Source organism: Ammodytes marinus, assembly GCF_949987685.1.
Source record: "Ammodytes marinus genome assembly, chromosome: 24".
NCBI classification, from domain to species: domain Eukaryota; kingdom Metazoa; phylum Chordata; class Actinopteri; order Uranoscopiformes; family Ammodytidae; genus Ammodytes; species Ammodytes marinus.
Genome location: NC_137228.1, coordinates 10,061,353 through 10,083,264, shown reverse-complemented (window position 1 = coordinate 10,083,264; position 21,912 = coordinate 10,061,353). Strand labels below are relative to the sequence as shown.

The following is a 21,912-nucleotide window of genomic DNA, read 5'->3' as shown; positions in this document are numbered from 1 at the left end:
AGTGTTTGTTTTGTGCGTTTTAAAATCGGCAGTGCATAAACAAGCCTGTAAATCCAACGTCCTTGCTTCTGGAGAGGGGATGTGAGGATGCTGTGATGTTCACTGGGCGATGATTTGCAGGGGGTCAGGTCGTCAGGTTTGTCCGATGACGCATCGTCTCCTGAGTATTAATGGCTATAGGCCAAGAGAAGTTCAATCACTCCTTTTTTTAATGTATTAATGACGTCAGAAAGATGACTGCATCGCTTGTACATTTATTGCGAGTTGGAGAATGAGGGAAAAGAGGCAGTGAGAAAGGGTAAAACACTGTCTGCAGCAGCCAGTTTGTGTTGGTGTGGGCGAATCTGTGTGTGTGTGTCTTTGTCGGATACAGTCTGTTGACAAAGCATGCCGAGTCAGAGAAATGACTAAGCTCTGAGAGAGAGGAAGAGAGAGAGAGCATACTGGGAGAAAGGAGGAGAGAGTTAGAAGTCAAAGTGATGGAGAGAGAGAGAGAGAGAGAGAGATGGTAAAGGTTGAGAAAAGAAGGAAATAGCCAGTAAAGGAGCGCCAGTGACAGGGAAGAGAGAGAGAGAGAGAGAGAGAGAGAGAGAGAGAGAGGGAGCAAAGTGGGAGCGTCTGAGCATCTCTCCGGCAGAAGGAAGAAGGAAGAAAAAAGGAATAGGAGTCTGAGAGTTGACGCCCCTGCTCCGAGTGAATGAGACGTTGGCTCCTCTCCTCTTCTCTTCTCTCCTCTCCTCTCCTCTGCACACTCATCCCTCCATCCCCACTGAGCTGTGCGCAGGAGGATATACGACTCAGCTGCCCAGGATTCAAAAGACAGCAGATGCATTTCAAGAGGAAAATATTGGGGCTTCTAACTCGTCAATGGGGAGCCGATGCTTGAGAGTGAATTTCTTGAAGTCACCTGTACACCTGTGAGGTCGATTATTCTTATTATCTACCTAGATGTGGAAGAGGCTAAGAGATAGAAGTTGGGAGCGACGCATTTACCTGGAGCTGAAATTCAAGTAGAGAGTTTAGAAAAATCAATTTGGTCTTGACACGCATGGTGGTGGCGAGGGTCCGCTGGCACCATGGGATGCACCACCAGCGTTGTTCTGCTGGAGGGACTGCGCTCCATCCTGGAGAGGAACTGTAGCTACATCAAGGGAGCAGTGGAACTAGGGGCTCTGGAGGAGGGGGAGGAAACTCTGAGTCTGAGGGGATCTCAACACTGGATTCCCACCACTGCATTGGTAAACGCACTACTTTGCTGGAGTGTGTGTGTGTGTGTGTGTGTGTGTGTGTGTGTGTGTGTGTGTGTGTGTGTGTGTGTGTGTGTGTGTGTGTGTGTGTGTGTGTAATATGCAGTTATTACCAACTATTTTACAATTAATTGTTTTCGATTTGATTAAATACTTTTCTTTTCCATTTCTACTCCACTAGCTAGAGTAACAGTAGTTTTATTTTCGGAACAAATGATACACACGCATTACATCACCGTGTCTTCATTTAGAATGGAAACTGTGTTAAAAACATTAATAATTTACAGATAGAGGGGAGGGCTTGTCAGATTCAACATGAGTTACTGCACAGATCAGCAGAGTTTTGGCTAATAATCTTCCTAATAGACTCTCCAGAGGATCCAGATTTAGAAGTGGAGTGTATCTTTCCATCATACAATCAACTGATGCAGCACATCAAAAGCTTAACATTTTGGCTCTGAGGAAATATAAGATACGGTCTCAGGGTTTTCCTTGCAAAGTAAAAGTCTATCCCTTCTTTCACCCCTTGGTCTGTAGCCTTGTTGCCTTCCACTTGGATTTATGCACTTCTACATTAAGCTACTTTCCCCACAAGTTAACGCCATTAGCCAGTGGAGTGGACTGCACCTGCGTTAAGTCAACGAGATTTAGTGGTCAATCAATATCGGGGAGAGGACGGGTTAAGAAGGATTGTGAGTGCACACCGAGTCAAGGACATTCCCTGCAAACCATTATCACTTTCAGATGCAGTGTTTCCTTTACACCCATTGAGCTGTGGTTGGTTGGCCTTGTATAACCCTATCCATAAAAACATACAACAATTACATGTGCAGCGGAAAAAAACATCTTTCCCATTTAATATCTTAGTTATAGTTAAGATGGAAAACACTGGAAGAGTCCAGGACTGGGCTTTTGGTCTCACAACCAAAATGCAAATTTTGACATGCCTACAGGATGAAAATATTCCTGATAGAATTAAAATGATAGTGTTTCACTTTATTATTTATGTAGCTGAAAATCATGTGTTAGGTCCTTGTTTTCTTCTGACTTTAATCTCGCCATGTTCAGCCCTTTCAAGATGGCTTGCTATTGGTCAACGCCTCTTTAAAGGCTTGTATGACCGGGCCTTACCACTTATCATATTTCTGTACACTAACATAAATGTCAGAATAGATAGATAGCACAAGTGTTGAATCACAAATCACCTATAGCTGTTTTTTTTTTAAATCCATGTCCAGTATTTTGATTATTTATTGAGTCCCTTTTTGTTTTATCACCTAGGTAATATTACATACTAACAATATACCATTTCAGAAGTCTGCTACATTGAGACAAGCTTGCAGCATGTTGGTGCTGTGTATTGCTGTGGATCCTCCCTATGCAAAAACAGACAGTAGACTGAATGAATATCAGTGAACCGTTTGTGTGTTTTTGAATCTACATTTCGCTCCCATATGTACACTGATCCCATGCTGCAGGGACTTTCTGCATTTGGTTGGCTGTCTCTGTGCAGTCTCTCGGCACCTCTGTGAGGTCATAGAGACATAGGGAACTCCCTCCCTCTCTGGTATACTATTTAACGCGTCCCACATGTTTTTCCGTGTGTTACCTGCAGCCCACAGTAATATCATTTTGCCCGCCACAGCTTTTAAGGGGCATTCTGCGTTTTCACTTTGTGTGACGGCCGATGGCTTGGGACAGATGAGTGAGTTCCAGGTCAGGGGAGCGGAATTGCATGTGATTGGCTACATGTGTGCGGAGTGGCTGACGGGGGAAGTTTGACTTTCTTTTCAGGCAACACCCTCGCACTTTCTTTCTCCGGGGCGTCTGTAGCGATGGTAGGCTTCCCAAACATTACGTCAACATGGTCTTGTGCAATTCTCTATAGACTTGTGACGCTCTGTTTTCTACGTGTGTGTGAGTGTGTGTCTGTGTGTGTGTGTCTGCCTCACGGGAAGGGTGGGGTATAGGCTCGCATGTCCTAATGGGTTCAAGCTGTGGGAAAACAAATGGACACCCTCCTCCTCCAGCTCCCCTCACTCCCACAACTTTAAAAAAAAAAGTTTTATATTTACGTCACACTCTTACGCAGATGGCATTGTATGTAGACTAATTTGGCATTGTATGTAGACCCCAAACCCTCCCCCCCCCCCCCCCCTCCATCACACACACACACATTCAGGCACAAACTCACACGATTCTGCTGTTGGCATAGCACCAGGGATAGCGCTGGGAAAGCGTGATAGCGTGAGCGCGCTGCAGAGACGTGTGGGGGTGAATGAAGCAGGGATGACCTCAGTGTGGCCGCGGGGGCTTTGACAAGAGGGTGATTATAACGCCGGGCTGGTGACGCTGTCTCTGAGGCCTCGGCATGGACAGCACAGTCAGCAGTCCAGTATCACAGACCAGGAGGGCAAGAGGAGGAAAGCCAAGTCAAGAACCTGGATTAGATTTCTCTTCCTTGAGAACACACACACACACAGAGACACTGAGATTCCACTATTAGTTTGAGCTCTATTGCCTTTTCCAACACTATTAAAATTGAGACCTGTAAAAGGAAAAATTATTAAAGATAAGATATTACGCTCATTTTCAGGTTCAAAATTGACATATGGGTTCCAACTAGAAACAGTTTTCATGGTGAAGTGTCCAAAAAAACATTTATATTTCTCACAGTGCCATGGCTGAATCTCCTCATTTCAGCCTCTCTCTGAAACGCTCTGTTTTAGAGCAAAGCCCAGTCAGTCCTGATTGGCCCTCAAATCTTACTGTCAGTTAGATTTGGGGGGGTATCTGGGGGTGTGCTTGCTTATCACAGGTGGATGTAGTGTTAAGTTTGATTGGTAATAAGGGCAAGTGGCTTTCCACTTGAGATGTATCAGTCTGGATGATAATGGCTAGCTGACAGTTTCCTACAAGTTTCCTGTGTATTTTGAAAACGAGTTATTTCTCTGATTGGTGCATTTCAGCGAGTCCTTTTGAAGCAAGTACAGTTATGCTAATCATGCACAGTGCCTCACACATCAGAGAACCCTGCAGTGTTAAAAAGTGAAACCCACAAATACACACACACCTTTGCCCGCCTTTGTGCTACATTTTGTTAGGAGAGCTGTAACGAAGTGACATCGGCCTTTTGAAGTCCTCCGACCCGTGGCATGTCATCCCACCTCTCCCCTCTCTCACTCTTGACTCTTCCCAATAGATATAATTGGATGAGTAATTAATCGTGCGCGTTGACTCGAAGCGATTCAGTGGCTTGTAAACATCAGTGTGGTTTGGGAGTGGTGTGTAACTCAGCATGAGAGAGAGTTTGAGACAGACAGAGAGAGAGAGAGATTGAGAGAGAAAAACATCAATACAGGATTTGCATATATTTACCCGCAGTAATTCCTCCATGAAAACTTTAAATGTCATCATTCTGAAACACACTCTCCGATAGAAAACAGCTGAGCTAAAGGCGCCTTCACTGCTTGGAGATGAAAGGGCCAAGTGATTCTCCTAGGAGACTGGATGGAGAAACAAGGGGCAACTCAAACTGTTTGGTGTGTGTGTGTTTGTGTGTGTTTGTGTGTGTGTGTGTGTGTGTGTGTGTGTGTGTGTGTGTGTGTGTGTGTGTGTGTGTGTGTGTGTGTGTGTGTGTGTGTGTGTGTGTGTGTGTGTGTGTGTGTGTGTGTGTGTGTGTGTTTGTGTGTGTGTGTGTTGTGTCTGAGAGCCGGATATGGGGGAAGTGTGTGTTTTTTTGACTGACCCTGCTGTGGGTGCCTGCCGCTGCGGATACGGCGTAGGGACAGTTCAAAGCAGAGCAAAAATATCAGCGGGAGAGTAGAACTTGTATAAACACGGATTGGGTGTCTGAATGCTTTCACGGTTATTTTAGTCACTTAAACAACAGTGAAGCCGTTTTTCAGATCCAACGTAGGATCCAAACTGATCTTGGAGAAGGACCTAGCCCTGCATTTGACATGTCATATCATCAAATAATATACAAGTCAGCATAACACACCAGGACCCCTGAACAAACTTCATTGCGTTCAATCACCAGTTATTTAAAAAACGGATTTTAAAATGACATGTAGTCTACTCCTTTTGTATGACATTAGTGTTGTGAAAGAGCATTTAGGCAAAGCCTGCTAGTCTCTGTCAGTCTCATAATTAAAAAGCACCCAAAACAAACACACACACAAAAAAAAAACACACACACACACACACACACACACACACACACACACACACACACACACACACACACACACACACAGACACACTAGGCAGGTGGAGCAGACACTTGATGACATGATCCCTGGACCTCTTCTAAGTTTTTAATGGGGGAGTGGATGATTTCTCCTCCCCTCCTCCTCGCAAAAATCACATACTGTACATACAAGTGCACACACACACACACACACACACACAGACACCCTCCCACAGCTGCACAGCTGCGAGAGAGTGGGAGGGGCCCTACCCTTCTGATGAGAGACAGAGCGGGAGTGAGGGAGAGAGGGAAAGCTAGTCTATTGTGATCGAGCGCAGAGCTGAATCTGGCTGGACGTCTGCAAAAAAAGGCTCTGTCCACCTTTACACAACTTTGGGGCCATGGCAATGTGCTCGCGGTAACTCTTTCACCTGACTGAGGCTTACACACAGAGGGCAGGATTAAGCACTATGCAGGGCCGGGCTGGCAAACCCCCCAAAAGGGAGATGGTGATAGAGTCTCCGCAGCAGTACAGGAGTGTGGCTGAGATTGAGGCAGAGGTGGAGGCTGTGGCACAGGTGGCAGTGGTAAGTGTGCACTGTGCCAATCTGTTTTTAACAGTTTTCTCTTAAGGTGATCTTCTCCTAGATGTGATCTAATTGTTCAACCAAGTTTTTTTTTTCAAATCACTTTTTTTATTCCTTTCTAGAGCTTCTTTGAAGATGCTTTTTAAAAGGGGGAGACGGAAATAGGAAATAGCCGCCTCAGGGCACACCTCTCCAGGGGGTTGAATGTTGACGTTTTTTTAGGAAATGGAGCACTTGTGACTCCCTTTGTTCATTAACCGTGTCTGTGCATCGGATCCAGGGAGTTTGACAGGTTGGCTGCAAAGTCAAAGATGCAGGTTCACTCACTCGTTTGTTAAAGAGAAATGTAAAAAGCAGCATACACTTTGTCAAATTTCCTTAATGGTTTTTCAAATCAAGATACCACCTTACTACTATTTCTTCTGAATGTCATTTTAGTGCAACATTTCCCAACATTTGGATTATCTTTTGATCAGCGAAGCAAGATTACAAATCATAGTTTGGTAGTTGTGTAAGAGTATTATTAAAATGGCAGTATTTGACCTCACATAGAGCAGAATAACAATAACATCTTGGTCAGCCTTGAACTCACCTCGCTGGCTTTCTAATGTATCCATTTTGAGATAATTACCGACAAAGTCACTGTTCACAGCTGCTAGTTGTTACCTTCAGTCCGAACGGCGATTATCCGGTTGGAAATCACGGGCCCCGGCGATTTTCTGCTTATCAGATGATCTTTCACATCCCACAGCGCCCAGAGAGATGGATGGAGGGATATTTTTCATTACGTCATCAGGAGGATTGATTCGGACAAATGAAAATGTAAATCTGCGGTTAATTGCCCTCAGTTTGCTGTGTGTTCACTGGCCCAGGACCAAAAGGCTAATCCAAATGATGTGGATCGCAGCCACGCCTAGCGGGCCACATTCAGGCCAGCAATATAACAATTTAGAAAAGGTAGCTAGTGATGAGGGATACATTTTTCGCAATATTTTGTCTATTGGCGGATTTTCTTTGGATTTTTTTGTTGGGTAAAGTGGTATTAAAGGCAACGTTGAGATGAAACTGGTGGGATTTTACCTTCACATACTCAGAAATGTAAAATCCAGTAAATTTAGTCTAGTCCACTACATTGGTCCAGAGTGGAACACAACTCATCAACTATTGGATAGATTGTGTGGTAATTTGATACCAAAATGCGCCCTTGGGATAAATCTTAAGAACATGCATGACCCATTTCCTTGTTTTGTTTATCTAGCAAAATCATTTGTTCAATTTTAAAATGTCTCCAATAATTTCGCGGTAAACTGAACATCTTGTAGTTTTAAACCGTTGGTGAGGGAGATCAAGCGAATTGAGAACAGACGTCTTGAGCTTTTAGAAAGTGGAGCAGCGGTATCGACTGTGCCGCTTTAAAGCAGAGGAAATAGAAGAGAGGAAAGAATTAGCATTGTAGAATTCAGCTTTCTTTTTCAATTTGAAGTTCACAACTTGAACTCCCTGAAAGGTGATTTTAAATTGTGAAGATTAAAAAACTTCAAATAGTTCATCCCATATATGAAATGGATCAAAGCTTTGTTCGCTTCCTTTAGAATATGTATAATTGTGTGTCACATGTGCTGATCTCTTCTAATATCACTGTTGGGAGGCTGTTGAAGGGAGGACACGCTCGAGGAATCCCTTGGGTCTTCTCTGTGGAATGTTGGAGTCGACGTCTACAGCGCCTGGGGACTTTAATCTCTTTCTAGATCATGAACCAGGCTCCACTATCTCACCTACTGCTGCCAAGCATTAAGGCCTACAAAGCTCTCTGTGTTAACAGTACAAGCATATGAATTTACTATGGAATGAAGAATCGCGTTTGGACTCTATTTCTAATTGCCTATACTCCTTGAACCTGCTGCAACCACTATATACTCATTCCCGGTCCCGAACGTGAGCTCATGACACAGTGACGGCTGGTACAATGGCACACACAGACTCTTGCTAGTCCGTCCATCCATCCACCCATCCATCTATCCATCCTCCCTTCTCTCACCCAGCGTCTCCTCTACTGTTAACCCACATTCATCTCTGTCTCTGTGCCAGTTTCTGCTCTCAACCAGTAATTCCGTGAGAGGACAATAGCAACTTGTTATCCAGACAGTGTGAATACCCCAGACCTCTCTCTGTAACCCAACAACCCATACACTTATACCCTTATTTATTGTATGTTATTGGGTAAAATCTTCACCGGATGAAAATTCACTTAAAGGTGCACTATACAGTTTCAGAGGAGGGGGATTTGTTTACATTTACAGAGCCCTCAGTTAGTTTACAAATATCTATTTACTCCAAATGTAATTCTTAGTATTGAATAAATATATCATCATTAATGAAATAAAATATTTTAAGGCACGTAAGACAAGAATATGTTTGTACACAAAACTGTGGGCCCTGACTTCAAACATTGTTCCAGGGATCCAATTTCCCTTTGAGGTTTATTCAGATTTGAGAAAATACCTTAACAAACATACACACAAAGTTACATAGTGCCCCTTTAATCACCACGAATATCTTTAGAGAAACAACAACAACTTATACTAAGTACACATGTTGTGCTCTTTCAGGTGAAGCCCAAGATAATTGAGCCCCTGGACTACGAGAATGTTCTCCTGCAGAGGAAGACGCAAATCATCAGTGATGTTCTACGGGACATGCTTCAATACCCCACGGACGATTTCCAGGTAAGCTTTGAAGGGAGTTATTCAATCAGCCCTGTAGGTAGTAGGTACGTTTTTGGTTTATCTTTTCCCCCTCTTAAATCTGGTTTTGATTTGGCCATGTCCTCCTTATACACTTATAAATAGTCCCATAATCCATTGCACTCCCTTTTAGTGAATCCTAATTCACTAAAAGGTGGAGACGGCAATTCTGGAGAAGGCTTGTTGTCAAAATCAATTTTTTTCAAAATCAGTGAATATCTCTTTACGATCCGCTACCTGTCCGTACTGTAAGTGTGCTGAAAAGAAATGTTGTGTTAATATATAGCCTAGGCTCTGTAAACAGGTATGTAAACAAAGAGTATTTAAGCAAAGGGGGCCCACCATATTTTGTTCATCCAACAAGAGACACTATTACATGGACTTTATTAGAAGAATATATTTCAACTTAACATATGTATTTATTCAAAGTTTTATAATACATTTATTTATTTATTCATATAAGTTATATGAAAATGAAAACAATTCATCCATCAAGTGCATGTAGAACATACAGAGCATTCTTTGTGAGTCGTGTTTTGTTTCCACTTGATGAGGAATCGCCCTTGAACTGGAGTTTAGTGAAAGTGTAAAGTAGCATAAAATGGAAAGATTGCACAAGTGCTACAGTAAGTTTATTTCCACCAGTGGGAAACTGTCTTTGTTTTCGCATTCCCATGCTTTCTCTATTATTATCATTTCTCTCCCACACCCCACTCAGAAAGCTGAAAAGTCCACCTGTTTCTAAGCAGGTTGTTTGAAGTCATGCCGAGAAAATCAGTAACATAGGCAAGAAGTGGGTGAGGCACGCAGAGTACAGCAATACACAGAATAACTCCAGGAATGCTCTGAACAAAAGGATGACATATTGCATGAGAGTAGACTTGTTTTTGTCTTCCTTTTTTGTTTTTTAGACGTGCTCCTCGTGACCTCACAGTTCCCATTTGAATTCTGGGAACTATGCTAAGTAACACAGCCGCTTTGTGTATTTATTCTTAGTGTCATGTTTTACATTTCAACAACATCAGAGTGGCAGGGAATCATGAAGGAAGCGTTTAGCGCCATGGACAATAGTCTCACGTCAAAACCCAAGTCCACCAAATACAAGTTAATAAAACAAAGACCTAGCAAAAAGATTTGCTGATAAGTTTAATATACATTATCATATCTTTGGCCCTCTTTAAAGTGTCACCTTGTAATGCTACAGTGACTTCCAGTTCATAGGTAGATGCTTTTGCATGGACAATATATCACTAGTTTGAAACTAGCAAGAACTTATTACAGTAGTAATAATATGGAAGTAATTATGATATTACTTCTTCGTGTACGGTATGTTATCGCTGGCTTGTGATCTTATAAACATTTACACACTCCGTAGATCTGCTGTGTGTGTTCAAAGGCAGCTAGGGGACTGTGTCAACATTACGTAATTTCAGCACTGAGATCTCAATGGGGTCCGCTCCCAGTGGGAGAAAGAGAGTGAAAACAGTGAGAGGCTAGTGCTCAAATGTTTGACAATAACCAAGTCTCCCAAAACACACTTTAAAGGACTTTAAAGTCTGCTCGGAATCGATATGTTTCTTCTTGTCATTAGTAACTGCCCAGAACACAGTGTGTGTGTGTGTGTGTGTGTGTGTCTGACCGACCGACCCACCCAGACTGTCCATCTGTCTAACCTGCCATATGTTTCACATCACTGGGTTTAGAGAGAAGGGGGTGAGCCAACCAGACATACAGTGGCTTGCAGAAGTATTCATACCCCTTGACATTTTCGACATTTACGGTAGTCACGTTATAACCACACGGCTACATTTATTTTATTGGGATTTTATGTGATAGACCAACACACAGTGGCGCATAATTGTGAAGTGGAATGAAAATGAAACGTGGTTTTTAAAAAAAAATATAAATAAAAAACTGAAAAGTGTGGCGTGCAAAAGTATTCAGCCCCCTGAGTCAATGCTTTGTAGAACCACCTATCGCTGCAATTACAGCTGCAAATCTATTTGTCTCTACCAGCTTTGCCCATCTACAGACTGACATTTTTGCCCATTCTTCTTTAAAAAAATAGCTTGAGCTTCAGATTTAGCATCAGATTGGATGGAGAGCGTCTGTGAACAGCAATTTTCTAGTATTTCCAGAGATTCTCAAGATTCGGGACTTTGACTGGACCATTCTAACACATGACTATGCTTTGATTTAAACCATTCCATAGTAGATCTGGCTGTATGTTTAGGCTAGTTGTCCCTCTGGAAGGTGAACCTCCACCCCAGTCTCAAGTCTTTTGCAGACTCTAACAGGTTTTCTGTCCTGTATTTGGATCCATCCATCTTCCCATCAACTCTAACCAGCTTCCCTGTCCCTGCTGAAGAACAGGACCCCCAAAGCATGATGCTGCCACCACCATGTTTCACAGTGAGAATGGTGTGTATAGGGTGATGTGCAGTGTTAGTTTCCGCCACACATTGCATTTTGCATTCAGGCCAAGAACTTCAAGTTTGGTCTCATCTGAATATGGCTTGTGGCAAGGGTTGGAGGAAGATGCTCTGGTCAGATGAGACCAAAAAGGAAATGTTTGGCCTTAATGCAAAGTGCAATGTGTGGTGGAAAACTAACATCCTATACACACCATCCCCACTGTGAAACATGGTGGTGGCAGCATCATGCGTTGGGGGTTCTTTTCTTCAGCAGGTACAGGGAAGCTGGTCAGAGTTGATTGGAAGATGAATGGAGTCAAATACAGGGCAGAAAAACCTGTCTGCAAAAGACTTGAGACTGGGTGGAGGTTCACCTTCCAGAGGGACAACTAGCCTAAACATACAGCCAGATATACTATGGAATGTTTCAAATCAAAGCATAGTCATGTGTTAGAATGGCCCAGTCAAAGTCCAGACCTCAATACAATTGAGAATATCTGAACCATATTTCATTTTCATTCCACTTCACAATGATGCACCACTGTGTGTTGGTCTATCACATGAAATCCCAGTAAAATAAATGTACGTGTGTGGTTTTAATGTGACAAAATGTGGAAAATTCCAAGGGGTATGAATACTTTTGCAAGGCACTGTATGAGGCTTGTGCACATGCTTCACAGACAGACACACACACACACACACACACACACACACACACACGCACACACACACACACACACACACACACCCACACAGTGCTCACATATATACTGACAGGTAGCGCAGATCGTTAGAAGATATTCACTGATTTTGACCAAAAGTGATTTTGATTACAAGTGTTGTCCAGAATCGCTGACTCCCCGTTCGTATGAAATCAAAATACTTTATGACCAACAAGATTTTCATGACAGATGTGTGTTAGGAATTTCTGACCCGGCACTGCACACATGTATTCACACTATGCAGTGATGAAACACTCACTTTTATCTTTCAAAGTAGAGAGAGGACCTCACAAGACACTTCTCTCCTCCTCAACCCCGCTCTGCCCAGACATTTCTATGCTACAGGATTTAAATTCTGCCCGTCATCACCCTATCTGCCCCCTGTTGGAATGGGCAACTCTGGCACAGTGGAAGCCATCAAAGCCCCTGTTTAATGACTGTGAGAGGAATGCTGTTAATTGGCAGCCAACAGTTCTTGCTAACAGTTGACTGACATAGCGTGTCGGTTTGTGCTTTGGTCTCCCGTGAGTGGCTGTGTCCAAACTGACAGGCTCTGTGTTGAATAGTTTTGAGGAATAGGCTTTAAAGCTTGTGCAAGTGCAACTCAAGTGTCGAACTGGGTTTTACTGCAACATGCCCATTTTTTCATCAACCCAGAAATGAAAATTCAGTTGTTATCTACCCACCCTTGAGTTTTTATGATGGCCTTACGAAGGGCAGCTCAGCCCCATGTGGTTTTATCTCATCTAGTTCATACACTATTGAAGTTAAAGCTATATTGAACGTTTTGGGAGTATACTATGCTGTCTCATTTCTACATTTTGGCTTTGTGTGGTTTAAATCAACAAGATATGTACATATCCAGAGTGGCTGATCATAAGATAACAAATAAACATATTTACCAAAATACTGAACTATTCCTCAAAAATAATATTTGTTCCTTTTTATGAAGCTACAACAAAAGCAAAAAAAAAGCCATTTCAAGTCTTTTCAAGCCAAACCACTGCATTACTGGCCCAATAGTTTCCTCAATGCAGTCCTTGCCATTGATTTCTATTCCTTGTAGGAACATTTTGATCTGCATGGATTATACAGGGGGACTCGGAAACTGAGCTCACTTTGGCCCGATGACATGTCTTTTTTAATAGCTATTGCAAATTGATACGGACAAACGAGGCCAGGGGTTCAATAGCTGTGTGCGCTCGCCAGCGTAATAGTGGGAGATTTATAACAAAAACTAGGTCATTGTGCCACTGTTTCCTACTCCTCTTTGCGGGTCAAGTAGAAAAGCAGAGCACTAAGTGGGGAGCAATGGCGGCTGCAGCTTCCAATAGCCGGGAAGGCTTGCCAGGCCAACAGTCTTGACGCCCCGAGGCGCGCTTTACTCCTCGGCTGTGGATCCTTTGCTCCCCTCTCTCTGGCTGTATCCGTCTAATAAGGCTAGCAGGGGGAAGAATTATAGCAACTGGAAAGGGAATAAAATACAGTGCTGCAAAACTTTCTCTGCATTACTGTATTAATCCTTCCTATTATTATCTGCAACTCAAAAGATCATTCATATTGACATCTTGCCTTCGTTTGGAAGAATAGCTCAATATTTCGTAGGTAATTTATTTTAATCATTAGACAGTGCCAGGCTAGCTATTTCCCCCTGTTTCCAGTCTTTATGCTAAGCTAAAAGCCTCTGGCAGAAATGAGAGCAGTAGTAATCTTCTCATGTAATTATATGGGAAAAAAGCCAAATACTGCATATCCCAAAATGTCTTTCCATGCATTAAAATGTCAGCTCCCATGACAACTATCTGATATGACTGGACCATCTGAATGAATAAGGAACTGTAGAAGTATAGTAAGTAGCACCCCTCTGCCAAAGTGTTCCTTGATCCCTGACCTTACTTTGAAGGAAAGTACAAGGCCAACCGCCCTATGGGGGAATCAATAACATTTCATACAATCATGAGGAACAGTGTCAAAAAAACACTATGTGACTGTGTATATAAAAACAGCAGCGGGGATGGATATGTTGTGCCAATCTCTCTCTCTGTCTCAGTCTTATTCCCATGCCCTGCTCTTCCCTTTTCTCTCTCTCTCCTCAGATCTCCACCCTGAGGCGCCAGGGCCGGACTCTATTCTCCACCGTGCCGGAGACGGCTGAGAAAGAAGCTCACTCTCTGTTTGTCCAAGAGGTAAAAGCCAATACACACCTCCATTCTTTATATCCCTCCATCTCTAGGCCCAAAGCATCAATGAACCCCTCTCTGTCGCGACCGAAAAGCTCTAGACTCTAATCCTTTTGTTTGGAGCGCGGCCATGCTTTCTCTGCTTTCACCCAAACACAGGTGCTTCTCCTCTATTCGGATTAATGCACCAGGCTCTCACACCCCAAAAGAACCCATCAGAGGCTGCCTGCCAAACCAGCCAAGGATTAATTCTGATGTGTTTATGGTGTATAGATAACGCAGAGTTATATGTCTACCACACGTATGATTTTAAAGCTATAGTGTGTGACTTTTTCATTCAAATGATGAATGTCGGTTACATTCAAGCCATCGCTGATAGAGTTGACACAAGGTTGAGACAGAGTCAAAAATCAGCTCCACAAAAATCTCTTTATTTCTCAGTATGGCAGCGTTTAGAAACTGGTGTCACCCCTCCCCCCTGACACTGGCGTAGGAGCTCAGAAAAATGGCAAGAAGCACCTGAGAAATGTTTCAGTTGTTGTTTACTACTGCTAAGAGAAAACCTGGCCGTACAGCAGAAGGTTTTAAAATCCATGTGCGATCACTGAAGGCTTACGTCATTGTAGATGCGCCGACAGTGTTGTTCCAATAATTTAGTATTCGTCATGTGGGAGAAGTTACGCACTATAGCTTTAAAGATAAAGTGGGAAACCGACACCGTGCATGTCAAAATATGTCGCTGTTAGCCTGTATGTGAACCTCCACTTGTGTTCTCCACCCTCAAATGTTTCTTAACAATGCCGTCGGCAGGTCAGCGGCGGTTCACGTCATGTTGTTTCAGGGGAGCAGTGTGCTGGAGGTTAGGTTTGGGGTGCGGCCCTGATCCAGCCTGATAGGGGATAGTCCCCCGTGACCACGGCCAGGAATTACATCATAACTACATCTGGAGCAGCTGCGTCTTAAACATTTTTTGGATGGAAATCAAATACACCCGTTGCTTTTCTGAGGTCGTTTTAAGAAACTCAGAGACACTCTCCATGTTCGGCACCATGTATGCAAGTCTTCAATGGGCTCCCGTTGAAATGAACTCTAACCCCTCACTCCTCTGCCTCTGCAGTGCATCAAAACCTACAAGTCCGACTGGCATGTGGTCAATTACAAGTACGAGGAGTATTCTGGAGACTTCCGCCAGCTCCCAAAGTGAGTGCTTCGGCTGTACTGACATATACTGTGAGGTGTAGTTTGTTTTATGTCATAAGACTGTGGTCTCTGTGAATAAAAAAGAATAACATTGTGCATGGCCTCTTAACAGTCTACTAAGCTGCATTCTTTGAGTACTGCTTATACTCTTTTGAATGCAGGAATTTTACTTGCAACAGAGTAATTCTACACTATGGCATTGCGACACATTATCCTACGAGAGCCCTCTAGGGGATATTGTGAATCTTATTGTGTTTGCTTACACTGAACTTACATACAGCCCAGTGAATGTTTAAGCCAGATCTCTAGAAAGAAGGAAACCTGCGTCTCGGTAGGCTCTTCCACAACAATAGAAGGCTTCCGATGGTTTTCTACCAGAGATAAGCAGAGCTATTCTGGGACTACTGTTGATGGATATCACCAAGGCTTAAGGGAAATCCCACAATGCCTTGTGTGTCCTTGGTTCAGGCCACTTTCCTTAAGGACACGGGAATGTGCATTACAGATGTTGCGTGTCTTTTAGAGACGAAATAGGAGACCAGCCCCGGCCTTGGCCTTGACACTGTTTGTACTAGTAGTCCCCCCAGAGCAAGCCGGGTCTTGTAAAGGTCAAAGGGCAAACTGTCCGTGTGGGGTTTGAGCTGCATTTAAGAGAAGCAGCTGCTGTGTTTAAGATACAGTACATCCTGTAAAACTAGAAGAGTAGCCTTGAAATAAAACATTTAAAACCATGAGTATATGTGAATACTTATTAGAGCTACTCATTCAGGAATTGGGGAATACTATTTGAACCCTCTCTTACTTTTGAACCACATCTAAATTATAGTTACCAAATGTACCTTTTTAAATGTATGTAACATAGCTGAGACCCATCCAGCATGGGGTCTTCATTTGGTCCCAAAGGCAGCTACAAGAGACCTCCTGTAGATCAAAGTAGTTTGATCTTATTACACCTGCATTAGCTACCAATACAAGCCGGAGCAGATTTCAACATCCTCCTTCTGACTTACTTACAGGGCTTTAAATGGATCGCAACCTCATTCATTTTTCATGGGTACAGCCTTTGCTCATTGAGCTATGGGATAAGCTCTCACTTAAAATTTGAGAGGCAGGCTCTGTTCCAGGGGTTTCCAACCAGGGTAACTTGTGCCCGAGAGAGTTCTACATTTTCTTGGCCATTAGCAAAGACCCTAAGCTAACTGTCCTTGGGTGATTCAAGGTGAATGAAGTAGTCTTTTTTCTCCTGTACTTTCAGTAAGGTGTCGAGACCTGAGAAACTTGCAGCTCACCTGTTTGAAGTGGACGAAGATGTGGAAAAAGACGAGGCAAGTCCACCGATAACACAGACTTTCTTTACTTTCTCTCGTTTAACAATCCCTGTTTGTCCCACCTAATCTTCTCACAATTCACCTTTGCTCGTGTGAGGCAAACCCTTGAAGTGTATATGACCCTCAAAATATTTCATAGGCCTCGCCAAACCTTAATCAAATAAACTTGATTGCAAGGGAATGCAATAGAGCGCACACATTTAATTTCAAGCATACAATTGAATCCATTCCATTTATTTAATTTCACTCCTTTTATTACAAGCCAACCATTTAGCTTAACTTTCGAGCCCCCTGTCGTTTGGCAGAATAGCTGATATTTCCATTATGTTTTAAGCGCACATCCCCTCCAAATAATTGCCCTCCCTTAAAGCACTGATTTAACCGAAGGCCAGTGATTTGTCATGGACACACCGTCACGGCTGAAATCTCCCGAGATTCGAGAAGTGCAGTGTTGATGCAAATGTTGGTCTTAATGAAAAGGATTCTGCTCAGGAATGCACAGACAGTCAATGGGTGCAGTCAGCAGATAAGACAAAGTGTGCAATTAAATGTAGACATTCTATCCATTAAAGTAGGCACATATAAACATGTGTGTTATTCTCACCCATGTTTAGTTTCTTTTAACAGTTGAATGCACGTTTTGATGTGTGTCTTCCTCCCACAGGACACGGCCTCCCTGGGATCTCAGAAGGGCGGAGTGTCTAAACACGGCTGGCTGTACAAAGGCAACATGAACAGCGCAATCAGTGTAACTATGCGGGTGGGTACGGTAACAGCCGCTTTGACCACTAAAAGGCAACAAAGCCTTTTTCGCCACCACATCTAACATTGTTGGTGACTTTAATCATGATTCTTGTGTAAGTACAGTTTTCAGTGTGTGCGGTTAAAGGGGCACTCCACTGTTCACATCACACATGGACATTAAGTTACATTAAGTTAAGTTATTAAGACTTAACCTGTAAAAACAGTGGTATAATGTGTCCTGTGGCTCTGGAGCAGCTTCAAAATCTGAAAGAAGTAACTCTGATGAAATCACTATGATGTAAAAGTAATTTTTTTGCTTGGGCTTTAGATTTTAAATAGAGAGCCTATGTTCGAATTATAGAGTTTGAAATAAGAGGGCATTTAAGAAGCAGGGGAGTCCATTGCAATATGCTACTAATGCTGGGTGTACACTGGAGGATTTTTAAAAGACTTTGAAAAGTCTGAAGACTGACACCCTCTCACATCTGAAGACAATCAACTCACACCTGAAGACAATTAGTCATTAGTTCTCTGAGTTTTCAGTCACAGAATGAGATTTTGAAAAGACAGGGGATCTCATATTGCAAGATTACAACTAGATTCCTTTTGAGATTAATTTTATTTCCAATCCTGCTACCGGGGTTTGAAAGTGATTTCAGTCAAATGAAAAGTGTTTTTAGTAGGTAAAATGGACTGGGTGTTAAGTAAGTATATGCCCTCATCACGTAGGCTAAATATCATGCATGAACACGTTAAAAACTGCAAACGCAATTGTGGATATATTTCATTTAAAAATAGTTAATTCAATATTCCGAGCGGGGGACATCCTGTAGTTATTTAACCAGCTTTATTTGCTGATCTCTTCTCCCTATAACTCTAACTCCTAACCCTAAATGTGACGGTACAGTGTTAAGGTTGAGTGGTTGTCAGCCTGGTTCTCCAGCCGAGGCTGCTAAGTAAAAGTGTTCGAAAAAAGTGCTTCACAGGCGGACACAGGTCGCGACTAATGCCGCTCCTACTGCTTCGTGTTTGATGCATGAGAAAGTGCACCCGTTGGCCGTTGTCAGTGTTCACGTCATTTCGCTTGAGCCAACCCCTTAAGACTAACGATAATATCAACCCTGTTTGATAATGTCGGAACGTCAAGACGGGAAGAAGAAATCGGGTCGGATGACCACCTTACACCTTGCGCCACAACACAGCAAGACTCCCGTGATTTCAGTCCGACATTGGAAGATTGTCTGCGACTGTCAAATCGCGTGAAAAGTCGTGTAGTGTAAACTCAACATAAGTTGCACTATGGGAAATATTGGATTTCTATTTTACACATTTGGGCTGCTGCTGCTTCCTTTTTTTAACCCTAAATCTCTACCAGTGACATTCTGCAAGGTTTTCACAAATGAGAATACACTTTACAAAAGCCACAAATTGTCCCCAAAACCTTTACAAACATGTCCTATTTTCCCTTTGAGGTATAAGTAACCTTTTCTCATGAAATACTTAATAGCATCTGCCTTGCGCATAGTGCAATCCTTTGTTTTCTAGTGTCTTTCCCAAGAGCACTATCACTCTTTTCCGTCATTGATTTGACTTGACAGATGACATCATGTTATGGTAATGTTATTGGTAAATGGTAAACACAAATCTTGGATTATCTCCAGTCCGTTTGACATTTTCTCTATACAAATATTGAAATCCCATTAGCCTTTCCCCTACGGTAGCCCATAACTTGTAGTACGCTGTCATTTTGCCCTTGAGCGTTCCCATGCTCCATCTCCACCCTTGTGGTATTTTTAGAGAGGAGGAGGCCATTTCGGGATGTTAACTTTTTTTTGTGTGTGTGTGTATTTTTCATGCTCTAGTCCTTCAAGAGGAGGTACTTTCATCTGGCCCAGCTGGGAGATGGATCCTACAACCTCAACTTCTACAAGGACGAGAACACCACCAAAGAACCCAAAGGAACCATCTTCCTTGACTCATGCATGGGGGTCGTACAGGTGAATGACCTGATGCACTTGATTAAAAACAATTAAGGTGTTCATATTTTAAGCATCTTGTAGACATGGTGCATCGGAAGGGCTCCTGGAATGCCATTATTACTAATATATGTTTTTGTGTTTAATTTCTTTTTTAGAACAGCAAGGTGCGTCGCTTTGCCTTTGAGCTGAAGATGCAGGATAAGAGCACGTTCCTGCTGGCTGCAGACAGCGAGGCAGAGATGGAGGAGTGGATCAGCACCCTCAACAAGATTCTCCACAGCAGCTTCGAACAAGCCATGCAGGAGAAGAGGAACGGAGACCTGCACGATGGTGTGTGTGTTTTTTTCCCATTCATTTAACATTTTGTTTTTCTGTCTCACCAGCTTAAAGGTGGAGTAAGCGATTCCAGAGAATGCTTGTCGTCAAAATCAGTGAATATCTCCTCACAATCCGCTACGTTGTGTACGTGCTGTGTGCGTGCTGAAAAAAAATCCATTGGTAAAACACAGCAGGCTCTGTAAATGGGCATGTTACTAGCTATTATGGGCTCCCTTTGTTTACATACCATTTGTATGAGGTACCCTTTGTACCAGTTTACAGAGCCTAGGCTGTTTTATTAACACCATAATTTTTTTAGCTCACCCACCGTGCAGACAGGTAGCGGCTCGTGAAGAGATATTCACTGATTTTAACAAAAACATTTTTTGACATCAAGCGTTTTTCAGAATGACTGACTCCACCTTTAAGTATTTTTTTTGTCTGACTTTTATGTCAGCATTTGTTTGTTCCCACATATTTTGATGTTTGTTGCACCAGCGCCCCATGGAATAATTTGTCTTTTAGGGTGTTTCCTTATGCAATTCCCTTTTCCTTCTTTTAATAGCTAGGCAGAGCCAAACACATTGTGTTTTTCTATAATTGGGCCAGCTAACATAGCTTGTGTTGATCTCTCCAACAGATGAGGAACTTGGAAAAACAGACCTCTCCTCCGGAAGCTTTCAAGACAGCTTTCAGGTAGCCTGTTTTTTCCATCCATTATAACATTTCAAACCACACTCACCACCTCTGTTTGGCCACACCATATGCTTTTGTCCACATGCTGTAAAGGTGCTGTCTGAAAGGTGCAATATGAATTCACTTAGAAAAAGTCTGAAGGGTTACAGTGGAATTGCTTAACAGCTGTATTTCCTGTAGCCAGGTCCCTACATTTTCTTGTTGGTGCTAACTAAGTAAACATCTGGTATTATGTGTGTGTGCGCATGTTTTCTAAATGTACAGTAGAGGGCCAGATGAGGCCTACAGCGATGCTGGACAGGAGTCCGGCAGTGGCACGTGACAGCCTGAAAACAAACACTTATGGGCGTAGTCTGCTGTCCATGTCAGTGTATAGAGTTAAAGCTGGTTAAATGTTGTTTATAGCATGTTGCAGTGCCCGCAGTTAATGCAGCTTTAAGGTTAGAATGGTAATGTATGAGAGGTTACCCAAATTAAATATTTTAATACAGTCCCAATAATCTTTCACAAATCTACTTATTTAAGAAGGGGAAATGATGAAGAAAAAGCCTGCAGACTTTGGACTTTACAAAGGCAAAAGTGACTTTAGATTGTTTTCAACACGTAACCACACTGATTATATTCATTCCTCTTTTATGTTTGATACTGTATATTCAACCCAGGAGCAGTGTGATCCATTCCATTAATCATTCATATAAAGCTGTTTGGGGGATGTTCAATCACTTCTCTTGCTTTGTTATTTAACAGACTGCCAGAGATATCGAGTCCAAAATGAGGAGTGAAGCTCGCCTGAAACTGTTCACCTTGGACCCCGACACACAGGTGACGAAGATGATACTTGAATACAAAGTCCTAGTATATATTCTGCATGAGTATTGTTGTAATTCTCTCTCACTAGCATCACAGTCAGTTTTGCTCCTTTGTTTAAATCATGTCTGTGGCAATTTACACCTTCTGACAGCATCTCCTGTTTCTACAGAAACTGGACTTCTCTGGCATTGAGCCGGACGTGAGGCAGTTCGAGGAGAAGTTTGGGAAGAGAGTCCTGGTCAGCTGCAATGACTTGTCTTTCAACCTGCAGGGCTGCGTTGCAGAGAATGAAGAGGGGCCAACAACAAATGTATGTTTCAGTCATTAACCAACAAATATAGTTCAAGATCTTACCCACAATCCTTACTCACGAGCCGATATGGGAGCTTCCAGCATCATTCCATTAAATAGCCTTTAGCAAAAAAAACAAGGTCTAAATCGGTTAAGAAGATCACAGAGAGTTCAGATGGCCCATTTGGCCAGGCCCCTGTCAAAACTGGTGTTGTGTAGTTGGCACAAGGAATCGCAGCTACCATGGCAACCGGCCTGGGCCTCCCACCATGCATTAGCACTGGTCTGACACTGGTTTCCTAACCATCAATCTCCAAGGTATCTGTCTCTCTGTGCAAAAAGGGCTTCTCCTACCCTCAGCACTCTGCTGGGAAGCCATAGCTATTAGCTTTGCTACTCGGAAGACACACACACACACACACACACACACACACACACACACACACACACACACACAAAT

General features: G+C 42.8%; 1 protein-coding gene across 4 annotated transcripts in view; it reads left to right on the top strand.

The window, feature by feature from the left end:
* The window catches only part of dock9b (dedicator of cytokinesis 9b), a 51,361-nt gene that overhangs the window by 7,121 nt on the left and 22,328 nt on the right, over positions 1-21,912 (top strand). The window contains exons 1-11 of one of the 4 annotated variants that reach the window (XM_080052750.1): positions 768-1,238; positions 8,636-8,752; positions 14,003-14,092; positions 15,204-15,286; positions 16,542-16,611; positions 17,279-17,374; positions 19,221-19,355; positions 19,493-19,667; positions 20,296-20,351; positions 21,099-21,173; positions 21,313-21,471. In XM_080052750.1, coding sequence (XP_079908876.1) covers positions 1,077-1,238; positions 8,636-8,752; positions 14,003-14,092; positions 15,204-15,286; positions 16,542-16,611; positions 17,279-17,374; positions 19,221-19,355; positions 19,493-19,667; positions 20,296-20,351; positions 21,099-21,173; positions 21,313-21,471 — 1,218 coding nt within the window. In that variant the 5' untranslated portion in view covers positions 768-1,076. Of the gene's footprint in view, positions 1-767; positions 1,239-5,907; positions 6,027-8,635; positions 8,753-14,002; positions 14,093-15,203; positions 15,287-16,541; positions 16,612-17,278; positions 17,375-19,220; positions 19,356-19,492; positions 19,668-20,295; positions 20,352-21,098; positions 21,174-21,312; positions 21,472-21,912 lie in introns of those variants that run through there. The other 3 variants (XM_080052751.1, XM_080052752.1, XM_080052753.1) reach the window with 3 other exon arrangements.